The sequence below is a fragment of the Salmo trutta genome, chromosome 12, assembly GCF_901001165.1.
Source record: "Salmo trutta chromosome 12, fSalTru1.1, whole genome shotgun sequence".
NCBI lineage: Eukaryota > Metazoa > Chordata > Actinopteri > Salmoniformes > Salmonidae > Salmo > Salmo trutta.
The window spans coordinates 13,069,976-13,096,837 of record NC_042968.1 but is presented as its reverse complement, the minus strand read 5'-3'; the positions used below and the strand labels follow the sequence as shown (position 1 = coordinate 13,096,837).

At 43.8% G+C, this 26,862-nt stretch overlaps 1 protein-coding gene across 1 annotated transcript in view; it reads left to right on the top strand.

The window, feature by feature from the left end:
- LOC115202941 (neural-cadherin-like) overlaps nucleotides 1-26,862 on the top strand; it is a 202,342-nt gene that overhangs the window by 129,492 nt on the left and 45,988 nt on the right. The window contains 8 exon segments of the mRNA XM_029767138.1: nucleotides 3,065-3,348; nucleotides 4,304-4,406; nucleotides 4,409-4,597; nucleotides 4,600-5,885; nucleotides 5,888-5,918; nucleotides 6,490-6,583; nucleotides 7,622-7,806; nucleotides 13,903-14,129. Of these exon segments, the coding sequence (XP_029622998.1) occupies nucleotides 3,065-3,348; nucleotides 4,304-4,406; nucleotides 4,409-4,597; nucleotides 4,600-5,885; nucleotides 5,888-5,918; nucleotides 6,490-6,583; nucleotides 7,622-7,806; nucleotides 13,903-14,129 (2,399 nt within the window).

Genomic DNA, 26,862 nt, shown 5'->3' with positions numbered 1-26,862 from the left:
GAGGGCCTCCATCTATCCTCAGGTCATGACCTGAAAAAAACACAGTACGGTTGAGATGCCCTATTTTTATAATGTACAGTACCAGTCAAAAGTTTGGACACACCTACTCATTTAAGGGTTTTTCTTTATTTTTACAATTTCTACATTGTGAATAATAGGGAAGACATTAAAACTATGAAATAAAACATATGGAATCGTGTCGTAACCAAAAAAGTGTTAAACAAATCAAATTAATTTTAGATTTTAGATTCTTCAAAGTTGCCACCACTTTACCTCGATGACAGCTTTGCACAATCTTGGCATTCTCTCAACAGCTTCACTTGGAATGAAGGAGTTCCCACATATGCTGAGCACTTGTTGTCTGCTTTCCTTCACTCTGCCGTCCAACTCATCCAAAACCATCTCAATTGGGTTGAGGTCGGCGTGATTGTGGAGGCCAGGTCATCTAATGCAGCACTCCATCTCTCTCCTTCTTGGTCAAATAACCCTTACACAGCCTGGAGGTGTGTTGGGTCATTGTCCTTTGAAAAATAAATGATAGTCACACTAAGCGCAAACCAGATGGGATGACGTAGTGCTACAGAATGCTGTGGTAGACATGCTGGTTAAGTGTGCCTTGAATCCAAATAAATCACTGACAGTGTCATCCAGCACAGCACCATCACACCACTCATCCTCCAGCTTCACCGTGGGAAAATGCCGAGACTCATCCGTTCACCTACTCACCTACAGATTTCCATAAGTCTAATGTCCATTGCTTGTGTTTCTTGTCCATAGCAAGTCTATTATTCTTATTGTTGTCCTTTAGTAATGGTTTCTTTGGAGCAATTTGACCCATTAAGGCCTGAATTCACGCCAGTCCTCCTCGGAACGTTGATGTTGAGATGTTGTCTGTTACTTGAACTCTGTGAAGCATGTTATTTGGGCTGCAATTTCTGAGGCTGGTGACTCTAATGAACTTATCCTCTGCAGCAGAGGTAACTCTGGTCTTCCTTCATGTCCTCATGAGAGCCAGTTTCATCATAGCACTTGATGGTTTTTGCGACTGCACTTGAAGAAACTTTCAAAGTTCTTGAAATTGTTCCGCATTGACTGACCGTCATGTCTTAAAGTAATAATGGACTGTTGTTTCTCTTTGCTTATTTGAGCTGTTCTTGCCACAATATGGACTTGGTCTTTTACCAAACAGGGCTATCTTCTGTATACCACCCGTACCTTGTCACAGCACAATTGATTGGCTCATTAAGAAGGAAAGAAATTCACAAATTAACTTTTAACAAGGCACACCTGTTAATTTAAATGCATTCCAGGTGACTACCTCATGAAGGTGGTTGAGAGAATGCTAAGAGTGTGCAAAGCTGTCATCAAGACGAAGGGTGGCTACTTTGAAGAATCTCAAATATAAAATATATTTTGATTGTTTAACACTTTTTGCTTACTACATGATTCCATATGTTTTATTTAATAATTTTGATGTCTTCCCTACTATTCTGCAATGTAGAAAGAGTACAGTTGGTGGGTCCAAACATTTGACTGGTACTGTAATGTTTCAAATCGATTTCCTGTTATAGATTGTTGGTGTGTCATAAACTTGTCAAGGTACTTGCAGTGTATACCTAATATAAATCGCTTTTTTTTGTCATACCATCTGCATAAATCTCCATATGGCTTCACCATAGCTCAGAAGGACATCCTTAACATCCAATAGGCTCATCAACTCACAGGCCAGGGACTGCACACACACAGCACACAGCAACTCTACTCTCTCTCTCCTGCGCAAGCCTATAATAACATCTCCTCCTATGGGCACCATCCATACCCCTCTCCCATCCATCTCATTCATATACTAACACACTCGCCATTATTCACCTGACTCACCCTCATTCAGCCGCTCTAGCTCACACGGCCCGCTACAATAAATCCATTGTGAAGCTATCATCTCCTTTGGTGCTGGCGGCAGCTAGCTAGCACGGTGAGGGCTCTTTATCAGTCCGCTACGGGAATAGGAAGTAGGAGGGAGAAGGGGGGGTAGCTTCATATTATCAGACATGTATCATGTCGGGAGCGGGTAGGCCTGTGGAGCAGCAACCACCCTCTCTGTGATGAATGGGCTCGGCCGCGCCGCCAGCTCCATCTCGGCAATCGTCAACACACAGCGCCCCGCGTGAGGGGACAGTCTCCGGGCCACTTTGGGTAATAAAGCACACACGCGGGGCCAGCTATGCTGATGGGCCGACACCCAAGCAGATTATCACCACCGAGGGAGCCAGGGAGCTAGGAACACAGAGAAAAGAGAGAGAACAGAGTGGGAGAGAGAGAGAGAGACAGAGAGGTCTTTTTCCTTTACTATGCTGATAAGAGTTCCTGGAAGTGGAATCAGATCGTTTCTTTTTGTTCTCCTCCTGTCAGCATAACAGCTTATAGCCAGGGAAAGTGGGATTTTTTTTTTTTAACACGTACAAGTGGGAATAGGATTTCTTCTGTTTGTTTTTTCATTTTGGTTTGTTTACACGGCGTTGCTCGATCTGTGCATGCATGGTCTCCACTGGGATTTGAACTCAGCAGTTTGGAAGGGGGAAGGAAGCTCAAATGAAAACATATCTATTCACAAGTCATTCTAATGTTTCATTAGCACTGCCAACACAACAAAATACTCAGGATTTAGGATTACTTGCTCTGCTCCTGTTCTGGCGTCCTCACTTTCATGTTGCAAAATAACCTATGAATTATTGTTTCTTTGGAGAGTCCTCCATTCTCCCTCTCTTGAGTTGTAATGTATTGAATCTGACTGAGACTCCGTAGAGTCTCCTCTCAATATTGGATTCTGTATATAACTCCTGATCAGTTTATAGACCTTATTACAATTGCTTTGTGAAGCAAAAAAATTGAGAAACTTCCTGAAATGTCAAGCAGAACTATTACCTGGATTCAGTTACAACTCATTTGAAAAACAAAACTTTGATTCCTGAAAATGTTAGCTATATATGTTAAATGATATGTATGTGATGCTCATGGTGTTCCATTCTGCTGACTACACATATAGTTACCACATCGCTCTGTTTAGGCGCCAACGCTAAGCTACGCTACCAGATCACGTCTGGCAACACTGGCGGGGTGTTTGACGTGGAACCAGAAGTGGGCACCATCTTCATCGCCCAGCCTCTGGACTACGAGCAGAACAAGGGCTACAAGCTGCTGGTGCTGGCGTCGGACGGGAAGTGGGAGGACTACGCGGATGTGATGGTCAACGTGGTGAACAAGAACGACGAGGCGCCAGTGTTCACGGTCAACGAGTACTACGGTTCTGTGACTGAAGAGCTGGATGGATCGCCTGTGTTTGTGCTTCAGGTATGTGTGAAACACTCATTGAATCATACAGTTCAATCTTCATTTGTCAAGTTATTATGACAACAGATACACGTGATCTATTAAGTCATCACATGTGTTAGCAGAAAATGAGGGAGAATAGTATGATATACAGTATCAGACGTCTGAAATCTCGTGAGAGTATTTTGGCATCAACTCAACCGTGTTATACAACTCTGTCAGCGTGAAAAACTGAGGATTTGACATTTTCTCTTTCTGTTATGATTTGAATGCTTTTCCCTCAGTATCTCAAGAGCTTAAAAAGGCTCTATCTGCATTTTCTGTCAAAACTGAGTTACTTGCATAGCGTTGCTTTGTAAAAAATATTCTGTACCCACTGCATTCCCCAATTCAAGTTCAAAAGAATACAAGATAACAATCATTCCAACCAATTATCTCAGACTCATCTTTTTGCAGATGTAACCTTATAATTCCAAGTGCACACAATTCTGTCATTCAGAATGTGAGAGTTGTGCACCAGGAGGTTACAGGCAGTCTATTTCCCAAGCCTTTATGTCCTCAGACTGAATTGCATGAGATGACATCATGCTGTTTTATAAGGTTCTTCAGACGGGACATCTGGTACTAGCTTTAGACCATTAGCAGTTTCCCCCCCCAACCACTCATTGGTTTCATTTCACCTACAGTACCGGACGCTCTGTAATTCTCATGGTAGATTTAAATTCTCGTGGTAGATGTTGCTCTGCCTGAGGATTGATTGGGGCTGAGGTCAGGAGAGTGAAAGTTGTGCACATAGCCGATAAACTAGAGTTGATCACTGTGCAGAGCAGGTAGGTGTGAAGTTAGCACTTCAACCAACCTGATGGATGACACCAAGTCAGCAAGCTTCAATAATTAAACAGTGCTGAACTCCATTAAAAAAAGTTTGCGGCTGCAGATTAAAAGCTTCACAAGCACATTCCCTTTGATGTTGTAGGTAACTGCTACTGACCCAGATAAGGATGCTGACCAGGAGGCCCTACGGTACTCCCTCCATGGCCAGGGAGCCGAGAGTGAGTTCATTATTGATGAGGTGACGGGAAGATCTACGCTCAGAGGACTCTGAACCGGGAGGAGCGGGCCGTGTGGAGGTTTGTGGTCCTTGCCACAGATGAGGGCGGCGAGGGTCTGACCGGATTCACTGACATCATCATCAACGTGTGGGACATCAACGACAACGCACCCATCTTCACCTGCGCCCCCGATTGTCATGGCAACGTGCCGGAGAACTCTGCCCCGGCACCTCTGTCATGGAGATGACGGCCACCGACCTGGATGACTCGGCCGTGGGCCAGAACGCTGTGCTGTCCTACAGGATTGTGGGTAATACGGGTACAGGTGGCGGCGGCGGCTCTGACATGTTCAGCATTAACCCGTCCACGGGCACCATCTCGGTGGCAATGAGTGGCCTGGACCGGGAGCAGGCAGAGACCTACCTGCTGATGGTGGAGGCCAGGGACGGGGGTGGCATGACGGGCACGGGTACCGCCACCATCAGGGTGACAGATGTGAATGACCACGCACCCAGGTTCACGGAGCGATCCTGCCTGACCAGGGTTCCTGAGAGCAGTGAGCCCAACGCAGTGGTACTGGAACTGTCTGCTGAGGACTGGGACACAGGCGAGAATGCCCAGCTCACCTTCAGTGTGGTGGCAGGAGACCCAGAGCAGAAGTTTTTTATGGTGAGCCACCGGCAGGAGCAGCGTGGCACCCTGAGACTGAAGAAGAGGCTGGACTACGAGAGGCCCAGTGAGCAGCGCTTCAACCTCACCCTGAAGGTCGAAGATCTGGACTTCTCCAGCTTTATCCACTGTGTCGTAGAGGTAGAGGACTGTAACGACCACGCACCCATCTTCATCGCGCTTTCCCAGCCGCTGGCGCCCCTGCCCGAGGACGTGCCCGTGGGCAGCAGCGTGGCCAGGCTTACTGCCAGCGACTCTGACTCAGGCCAAAACAAGGAGATCACCTACAGAATCCTCCAGGAGTCAGACCCTCTGGGCCAGTTCTCTGTAGACCAGACTGGTCTAGTCACTGTGACCAGCGCTCTGGACAGAGAGACAGCAGCACAACACAACCTGGTCATCCTGGCTTCTGACCACGGCTCTCCGGCCTTGACGGGCAGCGCCACCATTCAGCTGGCCCTGCTGGACGTCAACGACAACGGGCCGGAGTTTGAGGCAGCGTACGCCCCAGTGGTGTGGGAGAACGTCGCTGGTCCCCAGCTGGTCAGACTCAACCAGACCTCCACGCTGCTGCGGGCTGTAGACCGAGACTCAGCGGAGAACGGATCTCCATTCTACTTCAGCTTTCCCTTAGAGCTACACCACAGCAACGACTTCTACCTGCAGGATAACGGAAACGGCACGGCCACCATCACAGCCCTGAGGGCCTTCGACCGGGAGAGGCAGAAAGAGTTCCACCTGCAGATCATCATGAGTGACAGCGGCCATCCGCCCAAGACGGTCACCAACACTCTGACCATCACCATAGGAGACGAGAACGACCATGCTCACCAGGCGGAGAGAAGGAGATTTTTGTCAACAGTCACAGAGGTGAGATCACTGCCATCATCAATACACTATAGCGCATTTATTCATGCATAGCACAGCACCGAGAGAACAATTCACAAAGCAATATATGAATGAGGAGCAAATCATTTGACCCTCAGTCTGACCTTTTCCAGGGCTTGAAGGTTTTGCTTCAACCGGGAGTTTATGAAAAGAAACCATGTCTCTTTGTTGTTCTGGCACCTTTGTATAGTAAGAGCCGCTGTAGGAGCGAGCAATTACGTATGGCTTATTCCCTTTTCTCCTCTTCAGGGTTAACTATCTATTCCTGGTTTTACCCCTCCTTTCACAAAATGAGTCAATACATTATGTTCCCCATTGCTGAAGCGCGGTGGAGAGTTGCTGGTAATATGTATTGATTTGTTTCTTTCAGACACAGGTTCTTGTTGCAATGACCATGATGGTGTTTCTCTAGCTAGCTGTTTTCAGAACACTTTAATATCCATGTGAACGGTGCTCTTTTTGACTATGCCTCTTCATGACACACACACACACAGACACACACACAGACACACAGACACACACCCTTGAGAAAATCAATGATCTTTGCCGACAGGGAGGATGCCGACCACTGTCCTGGGGAAGGTCTACGCCCCGGATCCTGATGATTGGGACAACAAGACATATGCCTTTGAGGGACAAGTGCCCAAGTAAGACATCTCTAGCTCTCTTCCTCTGTATTTCTCTCACTTTCCCTCCCTCCGTCACCCTCTCTCAACGCGCCATAAACCTTGAGAGTGATGTCTCTCCCGACAGCCTCTCTGTCGTTGATGTTGTGGACCTGCACCTGAGACGAAGGTGCGAGACGAGCAGAGCAGAGGAGCCCTGAGCGACAGGGCGTTTTTTGAGACGGTTGCCTTGAGATCTCTGTGAAGGCTCAGCAGCTACAGCGGTGTTCGGAACATATCATACCATGTGACACCTTCGACGGCCTCACATCCAGAAGCATGACGACTACCACTGCTACAGCCCTGCGCTCACATACAGAACCTCAGATTGACTGTAGCTTCCCCCCCCCCCAGAGAATCTGTTCTTTCAACACACGTAGCTACAGTATGTTGTTGAATCTATACAGAGTTAATATTTAATCTAGCATCTCTCATCTTCACTCGAGTAGAGAAACTTCTGCATTACTCAATAGGGAAAAGGTTGGAATCCAGTTGACTAATTTTGACACTTCATATTAAACCCGGTTGGATTTGAAGATGATAAACCAGCTCATCTCAATGTCTCCTTCACTATTTGATGTGCCTGGGATCTTGCTTTGATTCCCAGTGTAATCAAACTTGAATGAGCTCAATCACAAAGGAAGTATGAAGTGGACCACAAGGAGTTGCATCCTCTCATCTTTTTCTCTTATCTCTTTTAATCTCCCCTTCTTTTCTCTCCTCCCTCCCCTCTATTCTCTCCTCCCCCATATTTTCTTATTTTTCTTCTTATATCTTCTCTCTTCCTGCTCTCTTTTATCTATTCCTTCTTTTATTCTGCTGTTTTGAATCATTGTGTCTTAATCTCCTCGTTCTGGTTCCCAAAGTCTCTCAGTCATTTCTTCTCATTTATGTCAACCTAGTATTCATTCACAGTGGTGTACCACCAAATCTTAACTACAGACGCACCACAGGCTGCTCATTTTACATGCAATATATGAAGCATTGATGTTGCTGATGTGGTTTTTGATGCCTCCTCAGTCACTTCATCCTGAACAAGAGGACGGGATTCCTGATCATTAAGGAGAACGCTCCCCCGGGCAGCTACGAGTTTCAGGTGTGCGTCTCAGACGGCGTGTGGCCAGACGCTGTCTCCGGGGTAACAGTGTATGTGAGGGAGCTGCGGGACGAGGCCATCTACAATTCTGGATCCCTGCGCCTGGCAGGTACAGTCCAGTACACATGTCCTCTGAACCTTGACCTACTGTATGACCTGGGACACATCAGGGGTCAGAATGTTTTATATTGTTTCATGCTGTCATATGAAGGCGATTTCTTATGTTTATAAGAAATATATTTTCAAGATACAATGCATGGGTTAGTAACAGTGGAAATATGTCATTCTTGGAAGTATGTAATTCTGAATTATAATTAGACAATTTTGCTCCTCAGCACTTTCATTTTATGGTGTCAAGTATAGTCTGATGCACGTGTGTGTATGAAAAGGAAATATACTTTGGAAGAGATGGTCTATGGCTGAGGGGATTTTATGATTTCTGAGATATTTAAATGAAAAGGAGAGAGAGAATAATAGCGGAGGGAGTCATGGCTCATAAGCTGATAAAGGGATTTGCTTCAAAAAACAGCAGCAGGCAAATGTAGTCACACCAACCAGGAGCCTTTACATTACAGCTGGTGGTTATATACTGTGTAACATTATTTATTTAAAGGAAACTGGGTAAACAGGATGTTTTATAATATGTTACTGTAAGTGATGAAAATGGAACCAAAATCTTCCGTAATGAATGTTTGTTTGCTCTCTGCTTCAGCCCATTTAATCTACAGTAGTGCCGACTGGTTTCGTAAACTTCTTAGCCGGGTATTTCGAGTGCATCCTCTAAATGACACAAATATCCACTGCATTTAGAGAGCTGTAGAGTTTGTATTGATCGAAATGGCTCGTGCCATAAAATGTCTGTTGAAGATGAGTGTTACTGGAAGCAGTATGGTAACAACCGCTGTAGTCCTGAGAACTGAACCACACTCAGACGCTCAACCTAGAGTGCAATTACACTAACCCTAATCAGTCCTGAGACCCCAGCAGAAATGTATTCATCTGACTTATCTGCAAGCCCAGCTCATATATTTATCCTCACAATTAAGTGTTTTACCATTTTCTTTTTAGGGAAACCAGGGCTCCATGTAGAAGTTTGACATGAACAGTTGCGTTCATGAGTTTTATTGACAGATGTCAAAAAAAAATAAGGTCTGCCAAATAAAAAAAACCGGATAAAAATGAATTTATATGAATATTGTAAGTACATAAATGGTTTCCTCAGCGGGAAATGATTATCCAACTAGTCAGTTTCGACTGTGTGGCGTTTGGAGTTAAGACAGCATCTATGTGAGCTTATTACAGTATGACATACACTATGTCCTGGGATTCCCTCGAAGAACCCCTTACCTTCTAATGACTCTTGCGCAGCTTGTCAGCGTCATAGAGCAATGTGTGTGTTCGTGAGTCTCCAGTTGTCATAGATAGCTTTTAGTAGTTTGTTGCTTAAACCATTCAGTCTCTACAGACTTTTTTTTATAAAAAAAGATCCCGGCCTCTTCGGGATCAGCCCTTGTCTCACAAACACTGATCTAGCTCAGCCCCCAATAATCCCACAGACTTGGTTGGTATCTACGGACGTAGAAGAAGTAGGCGATTCCAATGGTCCAACCCCGACGTCTGTAGCTGAAACACACAATGTTTAAACAGTGTTAGAAGTCCAAAACTTGCTGCGTTACAGTGGGACTCATTGGGTTAAATATACATTTGTAGACACAACCCAGAAAGTCTTAAATGTCAACACCAAGACTGCCCCCAATCCAAATGCGTTTGTAAACAGCAATTACCTGAAGATAATTGGGATTGTGGAAGCCATTTTCAGGTTATTTCACAAATAAAGCACTCTGTAAACATTCTCATGGATTCCAAGTCTGAAGGATTATGAAAAATTCAACTTATTGTATTACTGACATAGCTTCCTTGACATTTTAAATCCCATTTCAAGAACAAATGTGGAAGGCAATAAGGACATGTACTGTTAAAGCTTCTTCTGGGAGATTAAGGCTCTTTGTGGAAAACTTACAGGAGAATATGATTGAAATGTGAAATGTGTGATAAATAGTGAATCCTTGAGATGCCCACACCAGTTCACATAAGCATATATGACATCTTCAAAGAAACACACACACACAAAACACACACACACACACACACACACACACACACCACACCACACACACACACACACACCACACACACACACACACACACACACAGCTTTATTTTTGTGAAATGTCAGGACTTTTTGGGGAGTAAAAATGTTTGACTATTACAAATTCTATTTTCCCTAACCCCTAACCCTTAACCTAACCCTAAATGTAACCCTAACCTTAACCTAAAAACCCTATCCCTAAACCTAACCTTAACCCTAACCTTAACCCCAAAACCCTAAATCTAACCCTTAAGCTTAAAATAGCAAATTCAGGACATGAAGAAATCTTTTTTTATTGTTTTCCTACCTTGTCAGGACATTCGGGTGAATTATTAGGACATTAGGGTCCTGGTAAAGGAATGAAAAAGGTAGGAAAACAAGTACACAACACACTGACTCTCTTTCGCTCTCTTGCTCAAATGCACAGCCTTCTGGGTAATGTCTAGTATGTTGGATAAAGAACTTTGAAACGGCTTGAGTGTGTCCTTTTCGGTCTGTGAGATTAGTTAGAAAAAGTTTAATGTTTAATCCTTCATTCCATTCTCCCCCTTCCCTCCCTTCTGTCTAACTCCGGGGCCCATCTCACCTGCTTGCATCTCTCTAAGGTCCTGTTTCATGCGATCAATAAAAATAGAAATTGGAAAAAATATCTTCAGTTCACCTCTGGGATTAACACCAATTCTAACCTCTGAGTCTGTCTCAAGGTCCTATTGACCCAGTCAACTGAGACCCTCTACTCTGTCACCATCAGTGTGTCTGTCTGCTGACCTGACATGACAGGGGCATGCTAGTCTCTTTTAATGGAGGTAGTTTGTATTTACTGTGCCTTACGTATTTATTTGGACAGTGAAGCTAAAACGTTTCATTTGGCTCTATACTCCACGATTTTGGATTTGAGATCAAATGTTTTATATGAGGAAACAGTACAGAATGTCACCTTTTATTTGAGGGTATTTTCATACATATCTGTTGCACCATTTAGAAATCAATGCATGTATCTAGTCCCTCCATTTGAAGGTGTAATAATTCTTTTGACAAATTCACTTATATGGTATTCAGTTTAGTCAAAAGTTTAGTATTTTGGTCCCATATTCCCAGCATGCAATGACTACATCAAGCGTGTGACTCTACAAAGTTATTGGATGCATTTGCAGTTTTTTTTGGTTGTGTTTCGGGTTGTTGTGCCCAATAGAAACGAATGGTTAATAATGTATTGTGTCATTTTGGAATCACTTTTATTGTAAATAAGACTAGAATATGTTTCTGAACACTTTTACATTAATGTGGATGCTACCATGATTATGGATCATAATGAATTAATCATGAAAGTTACAGATTAAAGTGACTCCAAAATGACACTACATTATTTACAATTCATTTCTATTGGACACAGCGTAATCCGAAACACAACCACAGCAAATTGCAAATGCATCCAACAAGTTTGTAGTCACAAGCTTGATGTAGTCATTGCATGATAGGACTATGGGACCGAATACTTTTGAATTAATGTTATATACTGTAAGTGAATTTGTCCAAATACTTATGACACATTCAAATGTGGGAACTAGATACATAAAGTGCTTTCATTTGAAGAGTTGAATTCCAAAATACTATCCATTTTAAGAAACGTTGGTGAATTAGCGCTATTCAAATAAATAATCGTAATATTAAACATTTATGAACATACATCATTTAAAAACTTAAATTCTTGTTAATCTAACTGCATTGTGCGATTTACAATAGGCTTTACAGCGAAAGCATACCATGCGATTGTTTGAGGACCGCGCCCCACATCATCATATTTTTCAACCAGCACAGGCTTCATAAAATCACAAATAGCGATTAAATAAATCACTTACTTTTGAAGATCTCCCTCTGTTGCAATCCCAAGGGTCCAGCTACAACATGAATGGTAGTTTTGTTAGATGAAATCCTTCTTTATTTCCCAAAGGTCTGTTTGGTGCCATCAATTTCAGTAATCAGCTCGTTCAACATGTAGACAAAGAAATCCAAAAACCTACCGCTAAACTTTGTTCAAACAAGTCAAACTACGTTTCTATTTAATCCTCTGGTACCCTAAAATGTAAATAAACTATCATATTTCATACGGAAAGAAGTATGTTCAATAGAAAAGTAAAATTAGCAGGCGCGCGAACAAACTGATTTTCCACTGAGACTCTTTGTACCAAAACTCAAAATTCTTCTTTGTTTTGGAAGAAACAAGCCTGAAACCTTGAACAAAGACTGTTGACATCTAGTGGAAGCCATAGCTTTCCATTATAAGAGCCTGGGACCTAAAAAAAAAAATCAGGTTGGTTTATCTTGGATTTTTGCTTACCATGTCAATTGTATTATAGTCTCATACATTATTTTAACATTTCTACAAACGTCAAAGTGTTTTCTATCCAATGCTACCAATTATACGCATATCCTGTCTTCTGGGTCTGAGTAACAGGCAGTTTACTTTGGGCACGTCAGTCAGGCAGAAATTCAGGAAAATAGACCCTAGCCCTAAGAAGTTTTAAAGAATTGAACATCTGTAGATGGACTACAGACAATTTGTTGTTGAAAGTCAGCAGACATGCAGTTGGCATGTTACTGATAATCTGTAGATAGGCCATCGGTAGATGCTCTACAAGTGTTACCATACCCTTAAATATAGAACTTGTTATCTAATATCCAATAGCTTCAGTGTCCAAATAAATACTTAGGGGGGTGTATGTACGTGTCTTTGTTTTGTTTGCGTGTGTGTGTGCGCGTGTGTGTGTATCCCCCTAATGCCCGTGGGAAGGAGAGTCAATGTGATCATTGCATTGGATCAAAGCCAGGTGTAAATCTGTCCCTCCATGTTAAAGACAGTCCCTGCCCGTCTCCCCAGCACTGGTAATGAGACCAGACAGATGGCGACAGCATCCCCTCACTGAGCTCCATTTCCATTCTCTTAATGTCAATCTAGGATTCCTCCCTCTGTCTGCTCCCATAGCCTTAATCACACTGAGCAACACTGACACTCCTCGGGACCTAATGATCCCAGATTGACACCGCTCAGGTGTTCCCAGCATGGCACTTAAAGCCTGCCGTCAGCCTGGGGATTAAGAGTGGGAGAGATGAGAGCACACAGACACACTACACATTGTCAGAAAGTTACACACACACTCACATATTTAGTCAGAAAGTTACACACACACTCACATATTTAGTCAGAAAGTTACACACACACTCACATATTTAGTCACACAGTTACACACACTAAACTTTGTAGAAACACCCAAATTCAAAAACATGCATTTATTAAACGTTTCATTCATCAGATATGACTATTGGAGCCTTCTCCCTTATAACTATTTATAACTATGTTACTGATATCATTAAAATTGGATGAAATCTCTTTCCCTTTCCTTTCCACCTGTCTCCCGTGTGCTGAAGAGTTTCGATTGGAGCAGTAGGGGGACGCTGTCTGTGTCAAACAGGGCCCAGGGGACTGAGGGGAGTGGGTGTGGGCAGAGGTAAAGCCCAGGGCCCCTGCTCCAGCTCCAGCTCCCCTCCTTCTCCTAATCCCATGCTAGAAGGTGTCGGCTCAATTAGAGGCATCCTTGACTCAGGGGAGACGGCCTCGGCTCAGGAGCTCTCTCACCTTGGCACCCTCTCTTTGGCAAAGCTGCCATGCTCCACATTGAGGTTGAAGGCTGTTCCGTCCCCCCCCCCCCCACTCAATATCCCCGACATGGCCAGAGTGGTCTTTCTGTGTGAGTGTTGGCTGTGACATTGTGTAGCAGGGCTGGGTCGTGTCTGTCTTGCTGGGCCAGGGCCAGGGCCAGTGGCAGGGCCAGTGGCTCTTGCGGGGAGGGGAGGGGATAGACAGGGCCTGTCTGGTCAGGTCTGGGAACACATTCTGTTTATTGCCTGTATGTTTCTCCTGCTCATTGAAGAGATTTGGGGGATGCATCGATTTAGCCTCGGAAAACGAGAGGGACGAGTCCCCTGGCATATGTTGGCTTCTATTCTGATCTTGTTTAACTTTGTTTGTTTTCGTGTCTGTGTGTGTGTGTGTTGCAGACGTCACAGCGAAGGAATTTATTGAGCAGCGTGGCAGCGTGAAGAGTCGCTATGAACTGCTGGTGGACTTCCTGTCAGAGATGTTGGCGGTGGGCGTTGATGACATCAACGTCTTCGGCCTGATGGACATCAGGGAGAGGACACTGGACGTGCGCTTCGCGGTTCACAGCAGTCCCTTCCTCAGAGCAGAGAAACTACAGGGATACCTCGCTGCTCACAAACAAAAGGTACTGTATAATGATGACCCTGGAAGTTATCCTGTTGGATATACTGTGATTTTCTGTGAGTAAAACAAATTGTAATAAAACAACGATGGTGTGATTAGAAGCATTAGAAGATGCAACCCTAACTTGACCCCACTGAAAATACACACAGGATTACTGGACAGAAGACATTTACATGTATGATCCAATTATGGAAAATACAGTCACTCAGGATTGTTGCTAGCCTATTTGAAGAGAGGGGGATTTCAATCGAAAAAAAGATGCAATATGTATTTGTGTAGCCTTCTGTTTTCCACATAATGAAAAATGTAACCCTCTAGTTTTTTTTGAGCTGGTTTAAGTGGATGTTTCGAATGGATTATGTAACATTGCAATGTCAATTACAGTATAACATATCTGAAGCTGCTATTATGGTGCTGTCACTTTGAATACATTAGTTATTGCAGTATTGTACTGTATTCACCAGACCAGCTATAGATTATTGTGAGCCTTATAGTGTAGTTGTTACACAGGGACAATCTTTAAAGTTAAACCAGACCATTAAATCGCCTAGTGGTTAACCGTGTTGGGCCAGTAACCAAAAGGTCGCTGGTTTGAATCCCTGAGCCGACTACGTGAAAAATCTTGAGCAAGGCACTTAACCCTACTGTAATTGCTCTGGTTAAGAGAGTCTGTAAAATTACTAAATGCACAATTTCAAAATTGTAATCATCCTCCTTACCCTACACTTAGATTCTGCTTCCTCCTGTTCTGACATCTCTTCATTGAGGCGCACATTCACTTCCTCTTTCATGCAGTTGAAAGCTAGAGAGGAATAGTGTAGGGAGAAGAGAGAGAGAGGGGATATACAGAGTTAGAGAAGGAGAGGGAAATCAGTGAAAGAGAGAGATAGAGATAGAAAGAAAGAGAAAGGGAGAGAGAGAAGGGAGAAAAGAGGTTGGGGATGCTTCAGGTGTGGTTTGTGGTTGGTCTGTGCTCTTTCATCTGGATTGCGTGTGCCCCTCTGAAAAGACATTGATCACAATGAGATGTGAAGCGTGGCGAGTGAAGATGAGAGGGAAATAGGGATGGGGGACGGCTGCGGTTATTAAAGTTTGCAATTCTACAGTAATGCTCGGAAATATGAGACAAAATGGTATTTTCTCTCTCTCTCTCGCTGTTGCTTTCACGGCAATAGAGATTTCCCTTGCTGGTAGAGCATTTCAATTCTTAGTGCACCCCTGACAGTTTTAAGAAAGAACGTATTGGTTTGCTGTGGTTCAATTCATTGATATGTAGACCAAGTTCTATATTCCTCTTGTAGAAGTAATAAGTGTCTAGAGAGAAGGGATGTTCTAGTTGATTTTGGAAAGTGAAAGGGGACCCTTTTGTGTTATAGATCTCTGCTTCCAGGCCTTTTGTTGTGAGACTTCATTTCTGGATTCTGTAATGTAAAATGGGTTGTCTGGGTACATGGCCAATCCAAAAATAATTATAAATAAGTTATTCGAAATATCCAAACATAGCCCTACATACTCTTTGTCAGCGTCTTGCCGGTAGATGAAATTGTGAAGGAAAATGCCTCCCCTAAGTCCCATAATAAAAACTGTATTTTGAAGTACACTACGTGACCAAAAGTATGTGGACAAAGCATTCCAAAATCATGGGCATTAATATGGAGTTGGTCCCCCCTTTGCTTTTGTAACAGCCTCCACTCTTCTGGGAAGGCTTTCCACTAGATGTTGGAACATTGCTGCGGGGGCTTCCATTCGGCCATAAAAGCGTTAGTGAGGTCGGTCAGGCACTGATGTTGGGCGATTAGGCCTGGCTTGCAGTCGGCATTCCAATTCATCCCAAAGGTTTCGATGGGGTTGAGGTCAGGGCTCTGTGCAGGCCAGTGAAGTTCTTCCACACCAATCAGTCATTGTATGCTGTAGTGTTAAGATTTCCCTTCACTGGAACTAAGGGGCCTAGCCCGAACCATAAAAGAACAGCCCCAGACCATTATTCCTCCTGCACCAAATTTTACAGTTGGCATTATGTATTCGGGCAGTGATTCATCACTCCAGAGAACACGTTTCCACTGCACCAGAGTCCAATGGTGGTGAGCTTTACACCACTCCAGCCGACGCTTGGCATTGTGCATGGTGATCTTAGGCTCATGTGTGGCTGCTCGGCCATGGAAACCCATTTCATGAAGTTACAGACGAACAGGTCTTGTGCTGACTTTGCTTCCAGAGGCAGTTTGGAACTCGGTAGTGAGTTGCAACCGAGGACAGACGATTTTTACAGAAATGTTTGTCTATGGAGATTGTCTGTGTGCTCGGTTTTATACCTGTCAGCAACAGGTGTGGCTAAAATAGCCGAATCCCAAAATTTGAAGGGATGTCCACATACGTTTGTATATACAGTGGCTTGCAAAAGTTTTCACCCCCTTTGCATTTTTCCTATTTTCTTTGCCTTACAACCTGGAACTAAAATGGATTTTTGGGGGGTTTGTATGATTTTATTAACACAACATGCCTACCACTTTGAAGATGCAAAATATTTTTATTGTGAAACAAACAAGAAATAAGAAAAAAAACAGAAAACAGTGTCACGACTTCTGCCGAAGTGGGTCCCTCTCCTTGTTCAGGCGGCGTTCGGCGGTCGACTTCACCGGTTTTCTAGTTGCCACCGATCCACGTTTTCTTTTTCCATTTGTTTTGTCTTCATTGTACACACCTGATTTCATTTACATTTACATTTACGTCATTTAGCAGACGCTATTATCCAGAGCGACTTACAAATTGTTGCATTCACCTTATGATATCCAGATTTCCATTTCTTAATTATTGTTCCCTATTTAACCCTCTGGTTTCCCCATTGGTTTTGTGCGTGTTTGTTCTGTGTTAAGCTGTCGCGCTTATTTGCGAGCTGAGTTTGTTTCCCTGCGTGGAATATTTTGTTCTTTTGTTGAGTAAAGACCTTTATTACTCATTCTCCATGTCCTGCGCCTTACTCCATCCCACCTGCTGCACATTGACTCTTGACAAACTGAGCGTGCATAACTATTCACCCCCGCAAAGTCAATACTTTGTAGAGCCACCTTTTGCAGCAATTACAGCTGCAAGTCTCTTGGGGTATGTCTCTATAAGCTTGGCACATCTAGCCACTGGGATTTTTGCCCATTCTTCAAGGCAAAACTGCTTCAGCTCCTTCAAGTTGAATGTGTTCCGCTGGTGTACAGCAATCTTTAAGTCATACCACAGATTCTCAATTGGATTGAGGTCTGTGCTGTGACTAGGCCATTCCAAGACATGTAAATGTTTCCCCTTAAACCACTCAAGTGTTGCTTTAGCAGTATGCTTAGGGTCATTGTCCTGCTGGAAGGTGAACCTACGTCCTAGTCTCAAATCTCTGGAAGACTGAAACAGGTTTCCCTCAAGAATCTCCCTGTATTTAGTGCCATCCATCATTCCTTCAATTCTGACCAGTTTCCCAGTCCCTGCTGATGAAAAACATCCCCACAGCATGATGCTGCCACCACCATGCTTCACTGTGGGGATGGTGTTCTCGGGGTGGTGAGAGGTGTTGGGTTTGCGCCAGACATAGCATTTTCCTTGATGGCCAAAAAGCTCAGTTTTAGTCTCATCTCACCAGAGTACCTTCTTTCATATGTTTGGGGAGTCTCCCACATGCCTTTTGGCGAACACCAAACGTGTTTGCTTATTTTTTTCTTTAAGCAATGGCTTTTTCTGGCTGCACTTCCGTAAAGCCCAGCTCTGTGGAGTGTACCGCTTAAAGTGGTCCTATGGACAGATACTCCAATCTCCGTTGTGGAGCTTTGCAGCTTCTTCAGGGTTATCTTTGGTCTCTTTGTTGCCTCTCTGATTAATGCCCTCCTTGCCTGGTCTGTGAGTTTTGGTGGGCGGCCCTCTCTTGGCAGGTTTGTTGTGGTGCCATATTCTTTCAATTTTAAATAATGTATTTAATGGTGTTCCGTGGGATGTTCAAAGTTTCAGATATTTTTTTATAACCCAACCCTGATCTGTACAACTTGGTCCCTGACCTGTTTGGAGAGCTCCTTGGTCTTCATGGTGCTGCTTGCTTGGTGGTGCCCCTTGCTTAGTGGTGTTGCAGACTGTGGGGCCTTTCAGAACAGGTGTATATACTGAGATCATGTGACACTTTGATTGTGCACAGGTGTACTTTATTAACCAATTAGTGACTTCTGAAGGTACTTGGTTGTACCAGATCTTATTTAGGGGCTTCATAGCAAAGGGGCTTGTTGTACCAGATCTTATTTAGGGGCTTCATAGCATACATATGCACGCACCCCTTTTCCATCTTTTTTAAATACATTTTTTTGAAACAAGTTATTTTTTTCATTTCACTTCACCAATTTGGACTATTTTGTGTATGTCCATTACTTGAAATCCAAATAAAAATCCAGGTTAAACTACAGGTTGTAATGCAACAAAATAGGAAAAACACCAAGGGGGATGAATACTTTTGCAAGGCACTTTATAGTGTATTGTAGCTCTGTTGCTGATCGGCTGGGGGCTGTGGATTGTGAATAGGGCATGTGATATTGGTTGAGTTGTGCGTGTAGTGGTGGAACAGGCATGGGGAGAGGGAGCCCCTTTGTTACTTTTAACAGTGTTTTATTTACTGCCCCTGATCTCTGACAGCCCATCCCTACCCTATTTCCCCATGTATGCTCTTCTCCCTTCTCTTTCCGCTCTCTCCCAGTGTGTGTGTGTCTCTGGATTTGAACACTCAAGATCCTCAATCCCAGCAGGCTGCAGGGGGAAGTGGACATCTCAGTATGTTCCTAACCCCAAAGGTTCTCCTCTCTTCTCCCCGTTTACCCCTCTGTTTTCCTCCTCATATCCCTTATGCCCTGCTGTCCCCCCCCTCATCTTCCCCTCAACCCCTCCCCTACACACATCCTGTGATGTGGCAAAGGCAGAGACACACTGACAGAAACAAACAATGCCTAAAAACATGAGGTGAGAGACACCCAGGGCAGGGTGAAGCAGGAAAAAACTTTTGGTAACACTTTCCATTAAGTCCATATGCATAGTGCATTATACAGCATTATACATGTTCTCATAATGCATTATAAAGCATTACCCATGTTCTCATAATGCACTCTGGTAGAGTAATAATGCAGTATAAACCAGTGGCGGTCAGCGCTGTTTAAGATTAGGAGGATAATTTGGGGGGGATTATGAGCATGTCCTTATTTCTATTACAGCATGTTAGATGACTGTCACTCAAATTCCATTCGCCCAGTTCAATGTAACTGCGATAGGTTTAAGCTACTACATTTTATTTTCATTTTAGTCATTTAGCAGACACTCTTATCCAGAGCGATTTACAGTAGTGAATGCATACATTTCAATTAATTTCATACATTATTTTTTTTCTCGTACTGGCCCCCCGTGGGAATCGAACCCACAACCCTGGCGTTGCAAACACCATTGCAAACACCATGCACTACCAACTAAGCCACAGGAGGACATGATACTCTAATTGTCCCTATACCCATAATGAGTTGCTACAACCTAGCTTATGAATGACAGTTTACAGCGTAGGTGCTTGACTTGGAAGAGTTCCAGTGTTGTGTTGGAAAGTCATAGCCAGTTAGCTTACATAGCATCCCTCTGTTTGAGCGGGTGTTTCAGTAGGCTAAACTAGATAAAAGTGAAAAAAAACCGGAGGAAATCTCTCTAACATAGCATCCCTCAGTTTTAGCTAACATAGCATCCTCTCTTTAAGCAGGGTGTTTCAGTAGGCTCAACTAGCTAGCTGCAATTATGAAATCTCTCTCTCTATTTCTTTTATTTATTTAACCTTTATTTAACCAGGTAGGCAAGTTGAGAACAAGTTCTCATTTACATTGCGACCTGGCGAAGATAAAGCAAAGCAGTTCGACACATACAACACAGAGTTTACACATGGAGTAAAACAAACATACAGTCAATAATACCAGTAGAAACATAAGTCTATATACAATGTGAGCAAATGAGTGAGATAAGGGAGGTAAAGGACAAAAAGGCCATGGTGGCAAAGTAAATACAATATAGCAAGTAAAACACTGGAATGGTAGATTTGCAGTGGAAAAAAGTACAAAGTAGAAATAGAAATATGGTGTGCAAAGGAGCAAAATAAATAAATAATACAGTAGGGGAGAGGGTAGTTGTATGGGCTAAATTATAGATGGGCTATGTACAGGTGCAGTGATCTGTGAGCTGCTCTGACAGCTGGTGCTTAAGCTAGTGAGGGAGATAAGCGTTTTCCAGTTTCAGAGATTTTTGTATTGTTTCCAGTCATTGGCAGCAGAGAACTGGAAGGAGAGACAGCCAAAGGAGAGAATTGGCTTAGGGTGACCAGAGAGATATTACCTGCTGGAGCACGTGCAACAGGTGGGTGCTGCTATGGTGACCAGTGAGCAGAGATAAGGGGGGACTTTACCTAGGGTCTGTAGATGACCTGGAGCCAGTGGGTTTGGCGACGAGTATGAAGCAAGGGCCATCCAACGAGAGCTACAGTCGCAGTGGTGGTAGTATATGGTGCTTTGGTGGCAAAACGGATGGCACTGTGATAGACTGCATCCAGTTGGTAGGTTGAGTAGGGTATTGAGGCTAGTTTGTAAATTACATCGCCGAAGTCGAGGATCGGTAGTAATGGTCAGTTTTTACGAGGGTATGTTGGCAGCATGAGTGAAGGATGCTTTGTTGCGAAATAGGAACCAATTCTAGATTTACCTTTGGATTGGAGATGTTTGATGTGTGTCTGGAAGGCGAGCTTAACTGTCTAACCAGACACCTAGGTATTTGTAGTTGTCCACATATTCTAAGTCAGAGTATTGATGCTGGACGGGTGGGCAGGTGCAGGCAGCGATCGGTTGAAGAGCATGCATTTAGTTTTACTTGTATTTAAGAGCAGTGGAGGCCACGGAAGGAGAGTTGAATGGCATTGAAGCTCGTCTGGAGGGTTGTTAACACGGTGTCCAAAGAAGGGCCAGAAGTATACAGAATGGTGTCGTCTGCGTAGAGGTGGATCAGAGACTCCACCAGCAGCAAGAGAGACATCATTAATGTATACAGAGAAAAGAGTTGGCCCAAGAATTGAACCCTGTGGCACCCCCATAGAGACTACCAGAGGCCCTGACAACAGGCCATCCTATTTGACACATTGAACTCTATCAGAGAAGTAGTTGGTGGACCAGACGAGGCAATCATTTGAGAAGCCAAGGCTATTGAGTCTGCCGATGAGGATGTGGTGATTGACAGAGTCGAAAGCCTTGGCCAGGCCAATGAATACGGCAGCACAGTATTGTTTCTTATCGATGGCAGTTACGATATCGTTTAGGACCTTGAGCATGGCTGAGGTGCACCCATGACCAGCTCTGAAACCAGATTGCATAGCGGAGAAGGTGCGGTGGGATTCTAAATGGTCGTAATCTATTGTTGACTTGGCTTTCGAAGACCTTAGAAGGCGGGTAGGATAGATCTCTTGCTCTCTTCTTCTCTTGCTTCTCCTTATTTTGGAAGAAATCATTTGTTCAAAACTGTTCAACTATTGTCTTTCTCTCTCTTTGAGTCAACAAACTCGCCACGTTTATACACTGCAGTGCTAGCTTGCTGTAGCTTATGATTCCAGTTCCAGATTAATTCTCTGATCCTTTGACTGGATGGACAACGTATCATGTTATGCTGCAAGAGCTCTGATAGGCTGGAGGACGTCCTCTGGAAGTTGTCATAATTACTGTGTAAGTCTATGGAAGGGGGTGAGAACCATGAGCCTCCTAGGTTTTTGTATGGAAGTCACTGTACCCAGTGGAGGATGAAAGCTAGCTGTCCACCATGGCGCTACCCTACAGAGTGCTGTTGAGGCTACTGTAGAATCTTTGCGTAATAGTGTTTTTTAATCAGTTATTGGTGGCGTGATTATATTTAGCATGCTTCCTACCTTTGTTGGTTGCAGAGCAGGTGCTGCAGTGTATTGTTGTTTAGAGGAATGGGTTGTGACTGAAGGTTTGTTTAAATCTAGACTCCATTTTGTTCTGGTTCCCGGTTGACCACAGATAGTGACCCTGTGAGACAGCATTTTATTATTTTCAAGCTGTCAAATCAAATCAAAGTTTATTTGTCACGTGCGTCAAATACAACAGGTGTATTACAGTGAAATGCTTACTTACAGGCTCTAACCAATAGTGCAAAAAAGGTATTAGGTGAACAATAGGTAAGTAAAGAAATAAAACAACAGTAAAAAAGATAGGCTATATACAGTAGCGAGGCTATAAAAGTAGCGAGGCTACGTACAGACACCAGTTAGTCAGGCTAATTGAGGTAGTATGTACATGTAGATATGGTTAAAGTGACTATGCATCTATGATAAACAAAGAGTAGCAGGCAGTAACATAAAGAAGGGGTTGGCGGGTGTTGGGTGGCGGGACACAATGCAGATATCCCGGTTAGACAATGTCCGGGAGCACTAATTGGGTCGGCCCAATTGAGGTAGTATGTACATGAATGTATAGTTTAAAGTGACTATGCATATATGATAACAGAGAGTAGCAGCAGCGTAAAAAAGAGGGGTTGGGGGGGCACACATGCAAATAGTCCGGGTAGCCATTTGATTACCTGTTCAGGAGTCTTATGGCTAGGGGGGTAAAAACTGTTGAGAAGCCTTTTTGTCCTAGACTTGGCACTCCGGTAACCGCTTGCCATGCGGTAGTAGAGAAACAGTCTATGACTGGGGTGGCTGGGGTCCTTTGACAATTTTAGGGCCTTCCTCTGACACCGCCTGGTGTAAGAGGTCCTGGATGGCTGGCATCTTAGCCCCAGTGATGTACTGGGCCGTACACACTACCCTCTGTAGTGCCTTGCGGTCAGAGGCCGAGCAATTGCCGTACCAGGCAGTGATGCAACCAGACAGGATGCTCTCGATGTTGCAGCTGTAGAACCTTTTGAGGATCTCAGGACCAATACCAATCTTTTTAGGTTTCCTGAGGGGGGAATAGGCTTTGTCGTGCCCTCTTCACGACTGTCTTGGTGTGTTTGGACCATTCTAGTTTGTTGTTGATGTGGACACAAAGGAACTTGAAGCTCTCAACCTGCTCCACTACAGCCCTGTCGAATGAGAATGGGGGCGTGCTCGCGTCCTCCTTTCCTGTAGTCCACAATCATCTCCTTATTCTTGGTTGAGGGATAGGTTGTTATTCTGGCACCACCCGGCCAGGTCTCTGACCTCCTCTCTATAGGCTGTCCTCGTCGTTGTCGGGGATCAGGCCACTGTTGTGTTGTCTGCGAACTTAATGATGGTGTTGGAGTCGTGCCTGGCCATGCAGTCGTGCCCGAACAGGGAGTGCAAGAGGGGACTGAGCACACACCCCTGGGAGCTCCAGTGTTGAGGATCAGCGTGGCAGATGTGTTGCTACCTACCCTCACCACCTGGGGGGCGGCCCGTCAGGAAGTCCAGGATCCAGTTGCAGAGGGAGGTGTTTAGTCCCAGGATCCTTATCTTAGGTGATGAGCTTTGAGGGTACTGCGGTGTGGAACCCTGAGCTGTAGTTAATGAATAGCATTCTCACATAAGTGTTCCTTTTGTCCAGGTGGGAAAGGGCAGTGTGGAGTGCAATAGAGATTGCATCATCTGTGGATCTGTTTGGGCGGTATGCAAAATGCAGACTCAATCAGGGACATGTTGAAAATGTCAGTGAAGACACCTGCCAGTTGGTCAGCACATGCCCAGAGCAGACATCCTGGTAATCCATCTGGCCCCACAGCCTTGTGTATGTTGACCTGTTTTAAAGGTCTTACTCACAGTCGGCTATGGAGAGCGTGTTCACACAGTTGTCCGGAACAGCTGATGCTCTCATGCATGCCTCAGTGTTGCTTGCCTCGAAGCGAGCATAGAAGTGATTTAGCTCATCTGGTAGGCTTGTGTCACTGGGCAGCTCGGGGCTGTGCTTCCCTTTGTAGTCTGTAATAGTTTGCAAGCCCTGCCACATAAGGCGAGCGTCGGAGCCGGTGTAGTATGATTAAGTCTTAGCCCTGTATTGAAGCTTTGCCTATTTGATGGTTCGTCGCAGGGCATAGCAGGATTTATTGTAAGCTTCCGGGTTAGAGTCCCGCCCCTTTAGCTCAGTGCGAATGTTGCCTGTAATCCATGGCTTCTGGTTGGGGTATGTAAGTACAGTCACAGTGGGGACAACGTCCTCGATGCACTTATTGATAAAGCCAGTGACTGATGTGGTGTACTCCTCAATGCAATCGTAAGAATCCCGGAACATGTTCCAGTCTGTGATAGCAAAACAGTCCTGTACTTTAGCATCTGCTTCATCTGACCACTTTTTTATAGACCGAGTCACTGGTGCTTCCTGCTTGAATTTTTTCTTGTAAGCAGGAATCAGGAGGATAGAGTTGTGGTCGGATTAACCAAATGGAGTGCGAGCTTTGTACGCGTCTCTGTGTGTGGATTACAGGTGATCTAGAATTTTTTTCCCTCTGGTTGCACATTTAACATGTTGATAGAAATTTGGTATAACTGATTTAAGCTGATTTCAGTTTACCATGATCAGCTTACCATTTTTGTTTCACAAAAGACCAGCAACAACCAAACAGCTGTACTGAACATGCTGCTAAGTACTGCTAATGAGCATGATGATTTAGGTCTAGTGTGTAATTATGGTTTGTTTGTATGACTGACTGTATCATTAAATGACTGTTCAGCTGGTGTTCTCTAAGAACGGAGCCATTGAGCACCCTCCTGTCTGATTGGCTTACCTAGAGAGAGAGAGAGAGAGAGAGATTTATATTTATGTTTATTTATTTTCCCTTTTGTACTTTAACTATTTGCACATCATTACAACACTGTATATACAGTTGAAGTCGAAAGATTACATACACTTAGGTTGGAGTCATTAAAACTTGTTTTTCAACCACCCCACAAATTTCTTGTTAAAACAAACTATAGTTTTGGCAAGTCAGGTTAGGACATCTACTTTGACACAAGTCATTTTTCCAAATATTGTTTATAGATTATTTCACTTATAATTCACTGTATCACAATTCCAGTGGGTCAGAAGTTTACATACACTAAGTTGACTGTGTCTTTAAACAACTTGGAAAATTTCAGAAAATAATGTCATTGCTTTAGAAGCTTCTGATAGGCTAATTGACATAATTTGAGTCAATTGGAGGTGTACCAGTGGATGTATTTCAAGGCCTACCTACAAACTCAGTGCCTCTTTGTTTGACATAATGGGAAAATAAAAAGAAATCATCGAAAGACCTCAGAAAAACAATTGCAGACCTCCACAAGTCTGGTTCATCTTGGGAGCAATTTCCAAATGCCTGAAGGTACCACATTCATCTGTACAAACAATAGTACGCAGGTATAAACACAATGGGACCACGCAGCCGTCACACCGCTCAGGAAGGAGATGGAATGTACTGCAGAGATGAATGTACTTTGGTGCGTAAAGTGCAAATCAATCCCAGAACAACAGCAAAGGACCTTGTGAAGATGCTGGAGGAAACAGGCACAAAAGTATCTATATCCACAGTAAAACGAGTCCTATATCGACATAAACCTGAAAGGCCGCTCAGCAAGGACGAAGCCACTGCTCCAAAACCGCCGTGAAAAAGCCAGACTAACGGTTTGCAACTGCACATGGGGACAAAGATGATACTTTTTGGAGAAATTTTCTCTGGTCTGATGAAACAAAAATATAACTATTTGGCCATAATGACCATCGTTATGTTTGGAGGATAAAGGGGGAGGCTTGTAAGCTGAAGAACACCATCCCAACCATGAAGCAGGGGCAGCATCATGAGGTGGGGGTGCTTTGCTGCAGGCGGGACTAGTGCACTTCACAAAATTGATGGCATCATGAGGCGGGAAAATGATGTGGATATATTGAAGCATCATCTCAAGACATCAGTCAGAAAGTTAAAGCTTGGTCGCAAATGGGTCTTCCAAATGGACAATGACCCCAAGCATACTTCCAAAATTGTGGCAAAATGGCTTATGGACAACAAAGTCAAGGCATTGGAGTGGCCATCACAGAACTGAAAAAGTGTGTGCGAGCAAGGAGGCCTACAAACCTGACTCAGTTACACCAGCTTTGTCAGGAGGAATAGGCCAAAATTCAACCAACTTATTGTGGGAAGCTTGTGGAAGGCTACCCAAAACGTTTGACCCAAGTGAAACAATTTAAAGGCAATGCTACCAAATACTAATTGAGTGTATGTAAACTTCTGACCCACTGGGAATGTGATGAAAGAATTAAAGCTGAAATAAATCATTCTCTCTACTATTATTCTGACATTTCGCATTCTTAAAATAAAGTGGTGATCCTAACTGACCTAAAACAGGGAATTTTTACTAGGATTAAATGTCAGGAATTGGTGGAAAACTGAGTTTAAATGCATTTGGCTAAGGTGTTTGTAAACTTCAACTGTAGACATAATATGACATTTGGAACTTTTGTAAGTGTAATGTTTACTGTTAATTTTTTATTGTTTATTTCAATGTTGTTTATTATGTGTTTCACTTGCTTTGGCAATTGAAACATCTGATTCCCATGCCAATAAAGCCATTAAATTGAATTGAGAGAAAGAGAGAGAGACACTGTGCCTCAGATCCACATAGGGGAAAGATGAGTCCTGGAGGAAAAAAAAAGACAGCATTCCCCAATAGCATGTTACTGTAGCTTTGTCTGTGCATGGTCTCTTTCTGTTATTCCTCCCCTCTCTTT